Source organism: Pelophylax lessonae (assembly GCF_965119305.1).
Source record: "Pelophylax lessonae genome assembly, chromosome: 6".
Lineage (NCBI taxonomy): Eukaryota > Metazoa > Chordata > Amphibia > Anura > Ranidae > Pelophylax > Pelophylax lessonae.
This window is the reverse complement of record NC_138773.1, coordinates 115,722,886-115,741,178: the sequence shown is the minus strand read 5'-3', so window position 1 is coordinate 115,741,178 and position 18,293 is coordinate 115,722,886. Positions and strand designations below refer to the sequence as shown.

Below are 18,293 nucleotides of genomic sequence, written 5' to 3'. Positions count from 1 at the left end.
TAAGCAGTAGGACTAAGACGAACATAAAGATTTCCTGAAAATTTCCTCAAAAAGCAGGACTAGGCTTGCTGGTCTTGTTGCTCTTATGATACAAATTGGAGTTTACAGTATATGTCTATGGGAAATATTTTGTGGTGCATTGTGACCCACCAGTAACTTGGAGGTCATATTTTAGAGTGAGTCTGTTTCTCATGGATGATGGAATCCACAAGTTGTTGTGTTACACAGTTTTGATTTACTTTGGAGAGGACATCGATTTCTTCAAAGGGCAGATGTTTGATACAGAGAAAACTACTTATATTGACTTTTGCATGGCATTTATGATACATGTTTGATGTTGAATGTTTTCGTCATATGTGCTTCAACTGTAAACACTATTTAATAAAATTATAGTTTGATATTTGATCATTATATTTTATTTTATCGTATGTGGTTGAGTGTTTTTTTTTTTATGTATAGATCATTTTTCCGTTGATTACTTGTGAAGTGCTGGGATCTTGTAAAAGGTTGGGATCACCTAACAATTGACAACCAGGGCCAAGCACTATCATAAGGTAGCAAGTCATGGAGAACAAAGCAACTGCAATGGAGAGGTAGAGAAGTGGATTTCATTATTGCGACTTCTCACTCCATAATTTTCTAAAACATCTGCAGTTCCTTGTCCGCCACTTCTCTTTCCAGTCATTTCATCTTGATAAATAAATGATTACACACTATCTAAGCAAATTTAATTATACATTAGGCTTTCTATTCGCTTCATGGATTAATAATGTTTAACTTTACAAATGTTAATGTGCTTAAAGTGAATCTCAGCACAAAGACATTTTTTTCTTGTTTTAGATTATAGTGGGGAAAGGTTAGAACCCTATTAAGTAGTTATCGGTACGGAGATTCAGGAAATGAAGGTAAATTTTCCCTGTGTGGAGAAAAAAAACTTTCCCTACAGTATAAAAAACATGTATTTCCTGTTAGATGTAATAAAGTACAATATTGTATATTACATTATACATAAATGGAAGAATTTGCTTGGTTTAGACCTTGTCCAAACATAGTGACATGACCTATGTTTTTCTGCACTCGATGAACACAAGTCACTGCTAGGAAATGCAGTAAAAAATGTTTCTATGTGTCCTACTCACACTGCAATAAACCCTGGAGGTGCCGTGCAGTGAGCTGTGATAACATGCAGACATGGTGCACTTTATTGTAGAGTACAGAAAAGGATCGCACTTCACTGTACAGCAGTGCAATGCACCATGCTGCTGTACAGTGACACGAATGAAGTGTCACTTTCGTACACTTCAAATTAGGTTGGTACAAAAAAAGGGAGCTGTGCCAGCTCAGTGTGGCCTGAACAAACAGCTACAGCACACTAGACAACTGCAGTTTAGTGTGTGGGGACTGTCCAGGGCAATGTGAACAGTCCCTTACAAAAATGCTTTTTTAACCCCTTCCTGGCCAGCCTATAGCAGAATGACAGGCGGGGATCAGTTATCTTGACTATTATAAAACAGGAAAAAATCCACGCTAGGACAAGCAAAAAGAACGAAAAGGTAAGCAGCCACTTAACCAACTATGATACCAGCTGTAAATGATCAATACAAATAATAAGTGGTGCTAATTTCTAATATTGCAATCATGAAAAATCATATGGTAAATAATGTGGCATGAAAACAACTAAACATACAGTGAATAAATTATGAGAAAAATATATCCTTGAAAAAAATCAATCATATGAAAGTGAATAGATGCATAATCCAGTGTTAGGTAAACATAAAAAAGTCCTTTCAATGAAAAAAGTCCTTTTCAATATTAAACAAAAGGGTCCATAAAGTGCAAAAAAGTGTATAAGTAACGTTAATTGATGAAATCCACCACCAAGCACCAACTCTTAGCATATGCTTCTTACCAAATAGCATAGACCATAAATTATAATGGTCATAAAAGCACAAAATAACCCGGCATCCGATATAGGCAGTGGCTGCTCAGCAGCAGCTCCAAATGGATCGGGAATAAAGAAAATGAACAAGCATAGTGAAGCCTACTAACATTTAAGTCCTTTTACTTAAAATATATAAAAAGTAATTTCGATGAGTTGTAAACAGGCACAAACGAGTAAAAAAGCAGCAGACTGTCATCTCTTAGGAACACCGTGAGTGACGGCTAAGCAAGCGTGATGTATTCAGTAACAGCCTGCCCCTGGGAAGATGTCACCAATGACGAAACGCGTGCCATTTATCAGTGCCCATCGGTGCCCATTATTGTCCATTAGTACCTATCAGTGCTGCCTTATAGTGCCCATCAGTGCCGCCTATCAGTGCCCATCATTGCCCCCTATCAGTACCCATCAGTGCTGCCTATTAGTGCCCATCAGTGCTGTATATCAGTGCTGCCTATCAGTGCCCATCATTGCCCCCTATCAGTACCCATCAATGCTGCCTATTAGTGCCCATCAGTGTTGTATATCAGTGCTGCCTATCAGTGATCACCAGTGCTGCATATCAGTGCCACCTATCAGTGCTGCATATATGTGCCTCCTCATCAGCGCACATCAGTGCCACCTTATCAGTGCCACCTCATCAGTGCCGCCTCATCAGTACCCGTCAGCGAAGGAGAAAACATACTTACAAAATTTTATAACAGAAACAAAGAAAAACTTTTTTTTTCAAAAATTTCAGTATTTTTTAATTTGTTTGTCAAAAAATAAAAACCCAGTTATGAAATACCATCAAAAGAAAGCTCTATTTGAGGTAACAAATTGATAAAAATGTAATATGGGTACAGTGTAGCATGACCAAGCAATTGTCATTCAAAGTGTGACAGCGTTGAAAGCTGAACAAATGGTCTAGGCAGGAAGGAGGTAAAAAGCGCCCTGTATTGAAGTGGTTAAAATATTTTCACTTCATCCTTCAATGACATGTAACTGAGGTACATACTGCATTTTATTTTTCCTCCATAAGAAATAATGAATCTGTCTCTATAATTTTAACCCTTTCAGTATTTGACCACAATGTTTCAAATTGGTGACTCAGCTTTTTTCTGTAATTCTAAAATGAGATGGGGAGGATTTGAAAAGCTTGAGCCCCTTTTACATTCTTACTTCAAATATTCTTATTTTGCTTTAATATGGTACCATATTTATAGTAACTCTGGTGCTATGGTAGAGATTGCCTGTGCAGACTTTTGTTTTTACATTGATGGGAGAAATATTTTATAAGGAATCATTACTGTGATCCATCAAAATACACTCATTCATGTTTAACTCTTCAAATTAGCTTACAATAAGAAAATAAGAATAAAATAAAATAAAAATGTAATAAAAATAAGAAATAGTACAATTTACTATCAGCTAAATACAGAATTATTTAAATGGAACGCCAGCCAAAGCTTTTTTCTAGAAAATGTTTAAAACCTCCTTTAAAGAGGGGTCTGTTCACATTATTATGATGCTTTAGCACTTGCACGTTAACATGTGTTATGCTGCATGATAATGTTCATTATGCTAAGGCAGTCCATTCAATGCACACATTTAGGAAGGGCAATTGTCATAATATGATCATCATTGAAGTAATGCCCAATGTCCAGGGGAGGACTGGGCCAGGGGGCAGGGGGGCAATTGCCCACCGGGCCGCTCTGATGCCCCGTTTAAAGGCTGCACCCCTTCCCGAGTGTGGGATAAAGACAGGGACAGAGCGCAGGCCTCACCCCCCCCCCCTCCCCGCATGGATGGTGTAAACTGTGTCTGAGCAGAAGCCGTTCCCTGCCCCACTGGACACTCTCCTCCCCCAGGCAAACCCAGGTCCCTCCCCCCCCCCCAACTACCCCTGCTGGCCAGGTTGGGAACCCAGATTCGCCCAGTGAGTAGAGAGTACCTGGAGCAAAGCTTCAGTCTGGAATGGGGGCCAGGAGGAGGGTGGGAAGAGGGAGAGTGGGAGGGGCTGAGTCACTGCACCATGAGCCTCTGGTTTGTACTTGCCCCCTAAGCCGAAAGTTGCCAGTCAGCCCCTGCCCATGTTGTCAGCAAGGACAGAGAGAGGCAAAAAAATCTTGATTGGAGTTCTCACCCTGCCCCACTCTTTGGCATGTGTAAACCCGATGATTATTTGCAATAAACTTACAAATGGTTTTGTCATTTAAAAATATCTTGATTTGCAGGATAAATTGTTTTTCTTTGCTTACCTCTGACGTTAGGCATATGCAAATTGGGCTTGGATAGGCCTAAACTGTCTAAATAACTAGCCATTATAATGATTTATCTGTATTAATTGTGCCTACTATTGTTTACCATTTATATAGATATATATATTTTTTTTTTTTCAGAATACCATGTAAGAAGAAATATATGAAAAAGTAAAGTCTTAACTGCAAGACAGAAAATACCACTACCATGGCTTTAAACGACAATGATGGATTTTATAACTCTGCATACCATGATTCGGAGACCCTTGAGATTGATAGAGGGTATGTCTGCATTAGGATTTGAATTTGTACTTGCCAAAAATAAGTTTTACTACTTAAAAAGTTATGAAAATTGTGGGAAATTGTCAGAATTACTTCCGGAAAATTTTAATTTTATTTAATTTTTTTTTGGGTACAACATTGCACGACCGTGCAATTGTTAGTTAAAGTAACGCAGTGCCGTATCGCAAAAAAATGGTCTGGTCATTAAGGGGGTAAAACTTCCCGGTCTTTAAGTGGTTAAAGCATATCTAAACCAAAAAACAAAAAAAATGTATACTATATATTACAGCTTACCAGTCTTTTGATGTGGTGGGTTCAAAAACGTACTTTCTCTTAGAGATATTGACTGTACCACATCTCCAGTCCTAGGTTGACAATGTTTACTTACTGTACTGTACCTATGGAGGAGCAGTTTAGTCACCCAAGGCTTTTGTCCTACAAACCCAATGTTCATAATGTGGGGGGCTTTGTACTGTAGTCCACAGAAGATAACTAGGAAGGCTAAAAACATTGCTTAATATTTCAATTCAGTTTACAGAAAGTTACAAGGACATTTGATTTCTGGCCAGATTAACAGAAACGTAATGCAGCCACATTTAAGGACTGTTCAGCTGCAATATAAAACCTTTTTATTCTAGAGTTTGGATACCTTTTATTTCACCCTATTATCCCTAAGGATAATAGAGCACAGTTGTTTTAGCAGAGCTTTTCAACTAAAGCTAAGGCATTCCATTTAATATTTTAGGGACAACAATATTTTACAAAGTAACTTTGGGAGACACAAAAAAAACTCTTTCTCCAGCACCTCTGTAGTTCAGAGGACATGCTCTGTGAATTCTGAGACACAGCATGACTACTCACAGAGCATAGTGAATACATGTCACAGAATTCAAGAGAGTACATGTGTGGGATTCTTCACAAAGTAAATTTAAAAAGTTAATAATCAAGAATAATAGGAATCCGCTATAAATAACTAAAATACAAGCTGGAAAGGAATATATGATTCTAGATTTTGACCATAGATACATTTTAATCACTTGCCCCCCCCCCGCCCACTGTACATTTACTGTGGCACTCTGCCGCTGCTGGGCAAAGCGACGTAGCCCTACGTTGCTCGCTCAGGAGACTGTAGGGGGCGAGCGCGCGCCGCCGCCGGCGTGCTCCCGCCCCCGCTCGTTACTTGTGGAACCAGCGCGTGTGACCGGCGGCTCCGATGGCCGCCGGCCATTCACGATCTCCCACAACAGAGGGTGAAGGAGAGACGGCTGATGTAAACACAGCCATCTGTCATTCACCCTAAAGTGATCACAGAGGCTATGTGATCCTGCTATATAGGATCGCATGTCTCTGTGAGTACTTCACATACTACGCCCCTCCACAGTTAGAATCATGCCCCTAGGGATACAGTTAACCCCTTGATCACCAGTACAGTTAACCCCTTCCCTGTCAGTGTCATTTTTACAGTAACAGTGCATATTTATAGCACTGATTACTGTAGTAATGTCACTGGTGCCCCCAAAAGTGTCAAAAATGTCAGTTAGGGATCTGTCCGCCGCAATGTCGCAGTCCCGCAAAAAAAAAAATCGCAGATCGCCGTCATTACTAGTAAAAAAAAAAACAATAAAAATGACATACTGTAAATCTTTCCCATAGTTAGTAAACGCAATAACTTTTGCGCAAATCAAACAAAATATGCTTATTACGATTGTTTTTACCAAAAATATGTAGCAGAAAACAAATTGGCCTGAAATGTTAAAAAATTTGGATTTTTACATTTTTTTTGAGAATTTCATATAAAACAATGTGAAAATATTGTTATTTCTTTCAAAATTGTCGCTCTTTCTTTGTTTATAGCGCAAAAAATAAAAAATCGCACAGGTGATCAAATACCACTAAAAGAAAGCTCTGTTTGTGGGAAAAAAGGACGTCAATTTTGTTTGGGTACAGCGTCACACGACCACGATATTGTCCGTTAAAGTCAATCAGTGCCGAATTGCAAAATAGGGCCTGGTCATTGAGCAGCCAAATCCTCCGGGGCTAAAGTGGTTAATAAAAATGCCATTGTGCCAGAAGTCCAAAATTCTACTCAATTTACGAAGAATTTTTATTGGGAGCAGCAAGGTTTTGGAAAGCTCCTCTATGTGATGTAAACTAATTATATTTTTAAGTAACAACATTTTGCTCTACACTACCTTTTATGTAACAGATTTCAAGACATCTACAATGGCCAGCACTGGGAACATCTGATCCGCAGCCTCACGGACTAAGCAAATGGTGCTCCCGCTGATGGAGTGGACCTTTATGAGCCCCAGTTAATTAGTGCTAGATAACCAAGAGGTTGTGACTGAGTATGAGCATAATGTCAGGAGCAAACAGGAACCTCGGCAGAAATAGAAAACATTTTTTCAGAGGCTTTTCTCAGATGAAAGACAAAAAAGCGCACAATGCCTGTGCTAATACCCCTCATGGACTTATTGTATCAGACAATATGAATATAGATAAAAATAATTTTATTCATTATACAAAAGGTAAAAACATCAATTTGTAGGTAGAGACATCAAGTCATATAAGTAACAAAAACAGCAATGATGAAAGTACCCATTGAACATCATACACCGGTACAGAAGGTATCCCCAAAATGTACTGCCATTTAGGAAATACCGTAGATCAACTAAAGGGTGTAGATCAGGGGCGTAACTACAGGGGTTGCAGGGGTTGCAATCGCTACCGGGCCCCATGCTCCAGAGGGCCCAGTAGCAAACCAGTGGGTGAACTTCCAGGATCGCAAAGGTCACACTTGCGACCGGACCCTGGCATTGCACCACTGTGGGGAGGCCCCAAGATTGCAGGAAGTGGACCCACAAGATTGCAGGAAGGGGGCCCACTTCAGAACTTGTGAAAGAATCCTGCTGCGGGACCGTAATAAAAGGCCATACAACGAGTGTAAAGAGCCCCAGGATTAATGGGAAGAGCCCTGGGCTTGAAGGTAAGGGCCCCGGCCAGGGGTCTGGGGGGCCCTTCATGGTTTCTTGCATCAGGGCCCTGAAGGTTCTAGTTACGCCTCTGGTGTAGATGTTGTGTTCATCAAACATGTTTCGGACTTAGAATTATTGTCGAGTCCTTCTTCAGAGACATATTAGAGGGTACTAGTTACTTTCTGAAAGCATAAACATTTTCTATTAATAATCATATTTTTATGTTAAAAGTTAAAAAAATTATATATGCTATGCCTTAGCAAAAATATATTAAATAACAAACCATAATGAGCTCAGTAATATACTTACACAGTTAAGACAACAATCCTGTATACAGTATGACATGGAGTACAGGGTATCAGAGCAACAACAGGTGATGAGGATATCCACTAGTGCCAAAATCAGACATGCATCAGTATGGAAGCAATGTTGTTTCACAGGGACTTACAGAGGTAAACCAGTACCACTGTGTTAGTGTACCAAAGAGTATTGTCTAGGGACAAATAGATAGGGTGAACTAGAGATTAATTGTAATATGAAAATATCACATTGTACATTAAATAATCAAAAATGTATATATCCCACGGGAATGTCCAAGGCAGAGCCCCGTCCATCCCCCCTCTCTTATTCCCCTTTGATTCCAACGAGTAAAGAGAACTCCGTAAAAATAAAGTAAAAAACATTGTCATTGTTAAGGGTATGTATGTTGAACCCTAGGGGATGCAAAACGTCATCTTTGCATATATATATATATTGTAATGTTTGGGGGGATCAGCTGGATCGCAGGACACAGGCGTTGCAACCAAAGAAATGTTTATTAACTTAAACAGGCTTCATAGCAGCAAAAGAAACACAACAAGGAAAAGACAGTCTCACCGACTTGAAGAGTTCAGAGCTGCTTTTGCAGTCAAACAGTCCCAACTTTTGAAGAGGGTAGCTTCTCCTGGCAATAGGCTCCCAGTCAGCACACTGACATGCACCTTCTCGGCTGTACAAAAGTCCACATTCACCATCCACAGTCTCCTCTATGCTCCACCACACCCAATCTACAACTTCCTGTCCTTCTTAAACCCACTTCCTCTGATCAATGAGTTAACCCCTTTTGCTCCCTTAAAGGGCCCAGAGCCCAAACAGAGGGGAAATATAGCGTCCTTCAAGGACCCACCCTCTACGACCTGTACATATCCCCCCCCTCTGCCCCAACGCCAAGGAGGTGGAGGCAACAGTGGAGCTAAGACAATGGGCTCGAGAGAGGGCATCTGCATTTTGATGCTGTCTCCCGGGCCTGTGCTCCACTACAAATTTAAATTCCTGGAGTGCCAGGAACCAACGGGTAATCCTGGCATTAGTCCCTTTACTTTGTCTCATCCATGTTAAAGGAGCATGGTCCGAAATCAGCCTAAATTTCCTCCCCAAGAGATAATACCTGAGGGATTCTAAGGCCCACTTAATGGCCAAACACTCTCGCTCAACTATCGCATAGTTTTTCTCCGCTGGTGTCAGCTTCCTACTGAGGAAGACTACCGGGTGCTCCTCACCCTGAACAACCTGTGACAGGACTGCTCCTAACCCTGTATCTGAAGCGTCAGTCTGGACAATGAATTCTCTTGAAAAGTTTGGCACTATCAGGACAGGGTGTTGGCACAGTGCTGACTTAAGCTCCAAAAAAGCCCTTTCAGCGTCTGCATTCCACTCAATCATGACCGACTTCCGACCCTTAGTCAGATCGGTCAGTGGAGCCGCCAATGTGGCAAAGTTGGGTACAAACCTCCTGTAGTATCCCACTATGCCCAGGAATGCACGTACCTGCTTCTTTGTTAGGGGGCGGGGCCAGTTCTGTATCGCCTCTACCTTGTTGACCTGAGGTTTTACCAGCCCTCTACCTACGATATACCCCAGGTATTTCACCTCCTCCATTCCCAACGCACATTTTTCTGGATTCACTGTGAACCCCTCCTTCGAAAGGGAGTCCAGCACTGCCTGGACTTTAGGCAAGTGTGATTCCCAGTCTCTGCTAAAAATGACTATGTCATCCAAATATACGGAGGCATACTCTCGATGAGGTCGTAAAACCCTATCCATTGCTCGCTGGAAGGTGGCTGGAGCAGTTTGTAGTCCAAAAGGCATTCTTTTGTACTGAAAACTCCCCTCTGGGGTAGATAAAGCAGTTTTCTCTCTGGCAGCCTTAGTCAGGGGGATTTGCCAATACCCCTTAGTAAGGTCTAAGGTGGTGATATACCTGGCTGGGGCCTAGTCTCTCGATAAGCTCATCCACCCGGGGCATAGGGTAGGCATCAAACTTTGAAACTTCATTAAGTTTACGGAAATCATTGCAGAACCGCAGAGTCCCATTGGGCTTTGGTACCAACACAATTGGGCTTGACCACTCACTCTGCGATTCTTCAATAACATCCAGGTCTAACATCTTCTTTACTTCCTCTGAAACGGCCTTTCTCTGAGCTTCCGGGATACGGTACGGCCGGACACAAACTTTGACCCCTGGTTCCGTGATAACATCATGCTCGATAACCGTAGTAAGACCTGGCAAGTCTGAAAATTTTTCTTTATTTCTCTGCAAGAACTCCTTTGCTTGCTGACTTTGGATTTTAGACAGTGTATTTGCTACTTGGACACTCTCCACACCAACCTGAGGTTCAAGTCTTACACCAGCCAGGGAGGTCACCGGTTCCCTGTCCATCCAGGGCTTTAACAAGTTTACGTGATATATTTGATACGGCTTCCTCTTGCCTGGTTGGTGGACTCTATAATTTACCTCCCCTATTTTTTCCACAATTTCAAAGGGACCTTGCCATCTGGCCAAGAACTTACTTTCCACAGTGGGAATCAGTATCGCCACTCGATCCCCCACTTGGAAGTGCCTTATTCTAGCGGCCCTATTATATACCCTCCGTTGAGCCTCCTGGGCTGTTTGCAAATGTTCCTTGACCAGGGGCATCACACTCATGATCCTTTCCTGCATTTGGGAGACATATTCAAGAACACTCTTATGCTGAATAGGTTCACTTTCCCATTCCTCTTTAACAAAATCAAGCAATCCACGAGGTCTCCGCCCATACACCAACTCAAAGGGTGAAAACCCCGTGGAGGCCTGAGGCACTTCCCGAATAGCAAATAGGAGAGCTGGTAACAGGCAGTCCCAGTCTTTCCCATCTCTTTGTACCACTCTCTTGAGCATTGACTTCAGAGTCTTATTAAAGCGCTCTACCAAGCCGTCTGTTTGGGGATGGTATACTGATGTGCGCAGCTGTTTAATCCGAAACAGCTTGCACACATCGGCCATAACCCTCAACATAAACGGAGTGCCCTGGTCCGTGAGGATTTCCTTAGGAAATCCAGTTCGTGTGAACAATTGGAATAACTCCCGAGCAATAGTCTTAGAGGAGGTATTCCGCAGGGGTAGCGCCTCTGGATATCTGGTGGCATAGTCAAGGATCACCAGTATATAGGAGTGACCTCGAGCAGACTTTACCAATGGACCCACTATATCCATCGCTATCCTTTCAAATGGGACCTCAATTATAGGCAGAGGGACCAAAGGGCTACGGAAGTGAGTCACCGGAGCGGTTAACTGACAGGTGGGACAGGAGGCACAGTATTTCTTTACCTCCGCTTTCAGACCTGGCCAGTAAAACCGGTCGGTGATTCGTGCTTCTGTCTTCTCCACTCCTAGGTGTCCCCCTAAAACATCATTATGGGCCAGGTCAAGAACCTTCCGTCTTTATTGTTGGGGTACCAATAATTGGTCTACCACATCTCCTCTTATTTGGTTAACCCGATAAAGCAATTCATTGCATACTGCAAAGTGTGGCCATCGCTCATTTGCCCCTGGCTCTTGTGGAACTCCATTTACTACCACAACCTGTTCCCGTGCCCGGGCCAAAGTGGGGTCCTGTATCTGAGCAGTACCAAATGCCCCCTGGGTAACACCCAAATCTGGTAGAGCAGGGGTAGAGGCCACTTCCTCCTCCTCTTCCCCCAGCATCACCTGAAGAGGAGAAGGTTCCCCCCCCCTCAGTATTCAGGTTGGTCTGTGGACCATGTATTTTGGCATCCTCAACAGTTTCAACATTACTTTTATCCAGTTCAACCTTCACAAAATTTGGCAGTTCAGGATTACTTTCCTCAACAGCAGGAACAGAGGACGTTTCTCCCCAGTCTCTGGGCCATTCATGTGGTTGTCCTTGTTCCCACAGTTTTGCAAACAACGGACAGTCTCGTCCTATGATCACATCATGCACTAAGTTTTCCACCACCCCCACCTCTTGAGTACCAGTGCCACATGCCGTGGAGATGGACACCAAGATGAGAGGGTACTCTCTAGTGTCTCCGTGAATGCACACGACCCGTAAAGTTTTGCTTACTGGGCCGATTCTCCCAATGACTCTAGGATGAACCAGGGTCACCATGCTTCCTGAGTCCAACAAAGCCCTGGCAGGAAGGTGGTTTACTCGAACTTCACACTCGAACTTCCCCTCACCAAGATCCAGATGTGTTGTGCATACTTTATGGGCATAAAAAGACCCCTTTTGGAGGACCCCGCATTCCATGGGCTCTTCTTGCAGTGGGCAGTGTGCCCGGGTATGGCCCAAGGAATGACACCACCAACATTGTATATCCCCCACTTTCCGAGCAGGAACAGGCCTCTGAGAAGGCACAAGGAGTGACTCCTGGCCTTGTGGAATTGGTGCTCCAGGGTTCCGTGGGATTTCCATCCGAGCGGCTGCAGTTGGCCGAACCGGCCGAGACGTGCTGGGGCCTTGGCGCTTGGTAGGGCCAAGAAGATCCTCCACTACCGTATATCGTTCCACCATCTCAACAAGGTGGTTCACTGTTGTGGGGTCTCCATGGCTGACCCATCGTTGAAGGTCGTCTGGCAGGGACCTCAGGTATCGGTCCAACACAACTCGTTCCACAATTTGGAGGCCAGACAACACCTCGGGCTGCAGCCATTTTTTTACCAGTTGCACCAGGTCATGCATTTGGGACCTTGGTGGCCGGTCTGGACAATATTTCCACTGGTGCACTCGTTGGGCCCGAACAGCCGTAGTTACCCCCAGACGAGCCAAAATTTCTGCCTTTAATCGTTCATAGACTTTCGCTTCTTCAGGTGGTAGATCAAAGTAGGCCTTTTGAGGATCTCCGGTGAGGAAAGGAGCAATGAGACCGGCCCACTGGTCCTGGGGCCACCCTTCTCTCTCTGCCGTCCTCTCAAACGTAGCAAGGAATGCCTCTACATCATCACTCAGAGACAGCTTCTGCAGGAAATGACTGGCCCTCACCGTCACCTGGTTGCTAGGGGTAACCGCTGCCTGTTCATGACTCTGGGAAAGGTGCTGTACTACCTCTTGTAAGGCCTTCACCTGAGTCTGTATAGCTCCTTGCTGGGCGGCCAGCTGGGTTACCAACAGGTGAGTACTTTCTTGTTGCTGAACCAGAGCCTCTTTGTGGTGAGCTTGTTGTACCTCCAGCTGGGTTGCTAAGCGCTGATTAGCTTCCTCATGACGAGTTTGCGCTTGCATATTAGCCAGGGATAACTGTTTAATTAGCTCCTCCATTGTTTCAGCTTTTAGTGCGGCTTTAACCCAGGACATAAGTCAAGTGTACTGTCCCTTTAAATGTCAGTTTCAGTCCAATGCAAAAAAAAAAGAAAAAAATTTTTTTTTTTTCTTCTTGTGCCTGTTACTCAGTCCTGCCCGCATCCGAGCACCACTTGTAATGTTTGGGGGGATCAGCTGGATCGCAGGACACAGGCGTTGCAACCAAAGAAATGTTTATTAACTTAAACAGGCTTCATAGCAGCAAAAGAAACACAACAAGGAAAAGACAGTCTCACCGACTTGAAGAGTTCAGAGCTGCTTTTGCAGTCAAACAGTCCCAACTTTTGAAGAGGGTAGCTTCTCCTGGCAATAGGCTCCCAGTCAGCACACTGACATGCACCTTCTCGGCTGTACAAAAGTCCACATTCACCATCCACAGTCTCCTCTATGCTCCACCACACCCAATCTACAACTTCCTGTCCTTCTTAAACCCACTTCCTCTGATCAATGAGTTAACCCCTTTTGCTCCCTTAAAGGGCCCAGAGCCCAAACAGAGGGGAAATATAGCGTCCTTCAAGGACCCACCCTCTACGACCTGTACAATATATATATATATATATATATATATATATATATATATATATATATCAAGGATGTTAGGATAATCCCAAAGCGGAGGAAGAAAGAGAAGAAGATAGGCTGCATATAAATCTACCTGTAAATAGTTTGTGGCTGTTCTGTCTGGGAAGGAGCACACACCACTGTCCTCTCCATGAACTGACGACGGCATAGGGTTCCTGTGAAACAACTTTGCTTCCATACAGATGCGTGTCCGATTTTGGCACTAGTGGATATCCTCATCCTCTGTTGTTGCTCTGATACCCTGTACTCCATGTCATACTGTATACAGGATTGTTGTCTTAACTGTGTAAGTATATTACTGAGCTCATTATGGTTTATTTACTATATTGTTGCTAAAGCATAAAATATATTAATTTTTGACATAAAAATAAGATTATTAGTAAAAAAAAATGTTTATGCTTTCAGAAAGTAACTAGTACCCTCTAATAGTATAAGGACTAGACAATAATTCTAAGTCCGAAACATGTTAGACGAACACAACATCTACACCCTTTAGCCGATCCACGGTATTTTCTAAAGGCCGGTTCATTTTGGGTATACTGTACCTTCTGTACCGGTGTATGATGTTCAGTGGGTACTTTCATCATTGCTGTTTTTATGTTACTTTCATGACTTGATGTCCCTACCTACAAATTGATGTTTTTACCTTTTGTATATTGAATAAAATTATTTTCATCTATATTCATACAGTCTGATACATTAAGTCCATGAGGGGTATTAGCACAGGCATTGTGTGCTTTTTTGTCTTGAATTTTAGTAGACAGTACCTACCATATGTCACATTTATTGTCCATACCGCACCCTCAATTTCTATATTTTCTCAGATAAAATAGGCACAATGCAGGCGAATGAGCTAAAAGAAAAAAAAACAAAACTATGTGGCTGAAACCTGAATTCCACTGCTGCTCACTAGGGATGATCGAACGGTTCGGGTCCACCATCGGTTCGGCCCGAACATTGGGTGTTCGAGGTTCGGCCGAATTTAGAACTTTTTGCCCAAAAAGTTCGGAATTCGGCAACCAGAACCGCCCAAAATGCAATGCTTCAGGAAATGGGCTTTAAAAGCCCGTGATTGGACCAGAACCATTAGCAAAAGCCAATTGAGGGGGCAGAAGAATGCTAGGAATGTGATTGGAGTGACTAGGGGGTCCCTAGACCAATCATTAGTGAATACGCCCCCCAGTATATAAGATCGCCCCCGCCATATTCCCAGCATTGTTATACTGGACATGGAAGAGAGTGGAAGCAGTTCTGTTAATTTTACTTTAAAAGTGTCATTTAGCTATTTTGAGTGTGAGGAAAGGGATATCTAGTGTAGTTAGAGTGCTCCTTTACACTTAAGTTAGCTTCAAAAATTTAGTTTCTGTAGGGAAAGTGTTAAGTGTCAGGGGACCGTAGTGTAGTGTAGGGTTAACTGACAGTGACTGTTATGGAAGGGTGACAAAACCCTTCCATAGCAGGGTGACCGCTATAGAGAAATGATCATTTCTCTACTTCGGGACAGGAATGTGGCTTCTCACCAGCAAGCATTTTTTAATGCTGCAGGGGCTGCCACTGCCAGTGCTTTTTTGAGGACATGTTTGATGTCAGACATGACATCTGAATATGTGTATAGGGGGTATATATAGACATATATGTCTGAATATATACCCCTAGACATATATAGGTGTGATAGTAGCAGAAATAAATGCTTGCGCTAATGAAATCATTTACAGTAATATATTTCTGCTACTATCACACCTATATATGTCTAGGGGTATATATTCAGACATATATGCCTATATATACCCCCTATACACATGTTCAGATGTTTTGCCTGCCTCAAAAGAACCCCAAAAAATGCCAAAAAAACGCTAGTGTCAAAAAAAAAAATGCCCAGGTGTGTTTTTGCTGGCATTTTTTGGGGGGTTTTGGAGGCAGGCAAAACATCAGAACTTGTGCACAGTACCACTATACACAAGTTCAGATGTTTTGCCTGCCTCAAAAGAACCCCAAAAAATGCCAAAAAAACGCTAGCGTCAAAAAAAAAATGCCCAGGTGTGTTTTTGCTGGCATTTTTTGGGGGGTTTTGGAGGCAGGCAAAACATCAGAACTTGTGCACAGTACCACTATACACAAGTTCAGATGTTTTGCCTGCCTCAAAAGAACCCCAAAAAATGCCAAAAAAAACGCTAGCTTCAAAAAAAAAAATGCCCAGGTGTGTTTTTGCTGGCATTTTTTGGGGGGTTTTGGAGGCAGGCAAAACATCAGAACTTGTGCACAGTACCACTATACACAAGTTCAGATGTTTTTCCTGACTGCAAAGAACCCAAAAAAATGCCTGCTATTAAACCGGCAAGGTGTTACAGCAGAGAAGCCATATTCCTGTGCTTAAAGTTTTCTAACACAAACGATCTTTTTTTTTATGGTTCTGGACATGCTACAGAGCTGAAACTTCACAGGTACACCTTTTAGACCCCCCAGACACAAAATCACACAAAAAAAAGTTCTTAAAAATTGTCATTTTTGATAAAAAAGCCAATTATTGAAAAATTAAAAAAAAAAAAAAAAAGAGATTTTTTGATTTTTACTTTGGATTTAGTATCTGGGGGGTCTAAAAAGTGTACATGTGAAGTTTCAGCTCTGTAGCATGTCCAGAACCCCCCAAAAATTAGCATTTTCTTATAATTTTTATTAGAACAGGAATACGGCTTCTCTACGGCGCTTTTTCTTGCATTTATCGGGCATTTTTGGAGGCAGGCATGACTTTTTTTGGATTTAGTGTCTGGGGGGTCTAAAAAGTGTACCTGTGAAGTTTCAGCTCTGTAGCATGTCCAGAACCAGAAAAAAAGATAATTTTTCAGTAGAGCAGGGATGGTGGGACCCCTCTTTTACACTTATATGATCTTTTTTTGGGGTTCTGGACATGCTACAGAGCTGAAACTTCACAGGTACACCTTTTAGACCCCCCAGACACAAAATCACACAAAAAAAGTTCTTAAAAATTGTCATTTTTGATAAAAAAGCCAATTATTGAAAAATTAAAAAAAAAAAAAAAAAAAAAAAAAAGAGATTTTTTGATTTTTACTTTGGATTTAGTATCTGGGGGGTCTAAAAGGTGTGCATGTGAAGTTTCAGGTCTGTAGCATGTCCAGAACCAGAAAAAAAAAGATCGTTTGTATTAGAAAACTTTAAGCACAGGAATATGGCTTCTCTGCTGTAACACCTTGCCGGTTTAATAGCAGGCATTTTTTTGGGTTCTTTGCAGTCAGGAAAAACATCTGAACTTGTGTATAGTGGTACTGTGCACAAGTTCTGATGTTTTGCCTGCCTCCAAAATCCCCAAAAAATGCCAGCAAAAACACACCTGGGCATTTTTTTTTTGACGCTAGCGTTTTTTTTGGCATTTTTTGGGGTTCTTTTGAGGCAGGCAAAACATCTGAACATGTGTATAGGGGGTATATATAGGCATATATGTCTGAATATATACCCCGAGACATATATAGGTGTGATAGTAGCAGAAATATATTACTGTAAATGATTTCATTAGCGCAAGCATTTATTTCTGCTACTATCACACCTATATATGTCTAGGGGTATATATTCAGACATATATGTCTATATATCCCCCCTATACACATGTTCAGATGTTTTGCCTGCCTCAAAAGAACCCCAAAAAATGCCAAAAAAAAACGCTAGCGTCAAAAAAAAAAATGCCCAGGTGTGTTTTTGCTGGCATTTTTTGGGGAATTTTGGAGGCAGGCAAAACATCAGAACTTGTGCACAGTACTACTATACACAAGTTCAGATGTTTTTCCTGACTGCAAAGAACCCAAAAAAATGCCTGCTATTAAACCGGCAAGGTGTTACAGCAGAGAAGCCATATTCCTGTGCTTAAAGTTTTCTAATACAAACAATCTTTTTTTTTCTGGTTCTGGACATGCTACAGACCTGAAACTTCACATGCACACCTTTTAGACCCCCCAGATACTAAATCCAAAGTAAAAATCAAAAAATCTCTTTTTTTTTTTTTTTTTTTTTAATTTTTCAATAATTGGCTTTTTTATCAAAAATGACAATTTTTAAGAACTTTTTTTGTGTGATTTTGTGTCTGGGGGGTCTAAAAGGTGTACCTGTGAAGTTTCAGCTCTGTAGCATGTCCAGAACCCCAAAAAAAGATCATATAAGTGTAAAAGAGGGGTCCCACCATCCCTGCTCTACTGAAAAATTATCTTTTTTTCTGGTTCTGGACATGCTACAGAGCTGAAACTTCACAGGTACACTTTTTAGACCCCCCAGACACTAAATCCAAAAAAAGTCATGCCTGCCTCCAAAAATGCCCGATAAATGCAAGAAAAAGCGCCGTAGAGAAGCCGTATTCCTGTTCTAATAAAAATTATAAGAAAATGCTAATTTTTGGGGGGTTCTGGACATGCTACAGAGCTGAAACTTCACATGTACACTTTTTAGACCCCCCAGATACTAAATCCAAAGTAAAAATCAAAAAATCTCTTTTTTTTTTTTTTTTTAATTTTTCAATAATTGGCTTTTTTATCAAAAATGACAATTTTTAAGAACTTTTTTTGTGTGATTTTGTGTCTGGGGGGTCTAAAAGGTGTACCTGTGAAGTTTCAGCTCTGTAGCATGTCCAGAACCAGAAAAAAAGATCATATAGGTG

The 18,293-nt window shown here is 41.8% G+C and overlaps 1 protein-coding gene across 1 annotated transcript in view; it reads left to right on the top strand.

Moving 5' to 3' along the window:
- The window catches only part of TMC5 (transmembrane channel like 5), a 269,346-nt gene that overhangs the window by 84,449 nt on the left and 166,604 nt on the right, over nt 1-18,293 (top strand). Inside the window, exon 2 of the mRNA XM_082260900.1 lies at nt 4,321-4,461. Coding sequence (XP_082117026.1) covers nt 4,388-4,461 — 74 coding nt within the window. The 5' untranslated portion in view covers nt 4,321-4,387. The remainder of the gene's footprint in view (nt 1-4,320; nt 4,462-18,293) is intronic.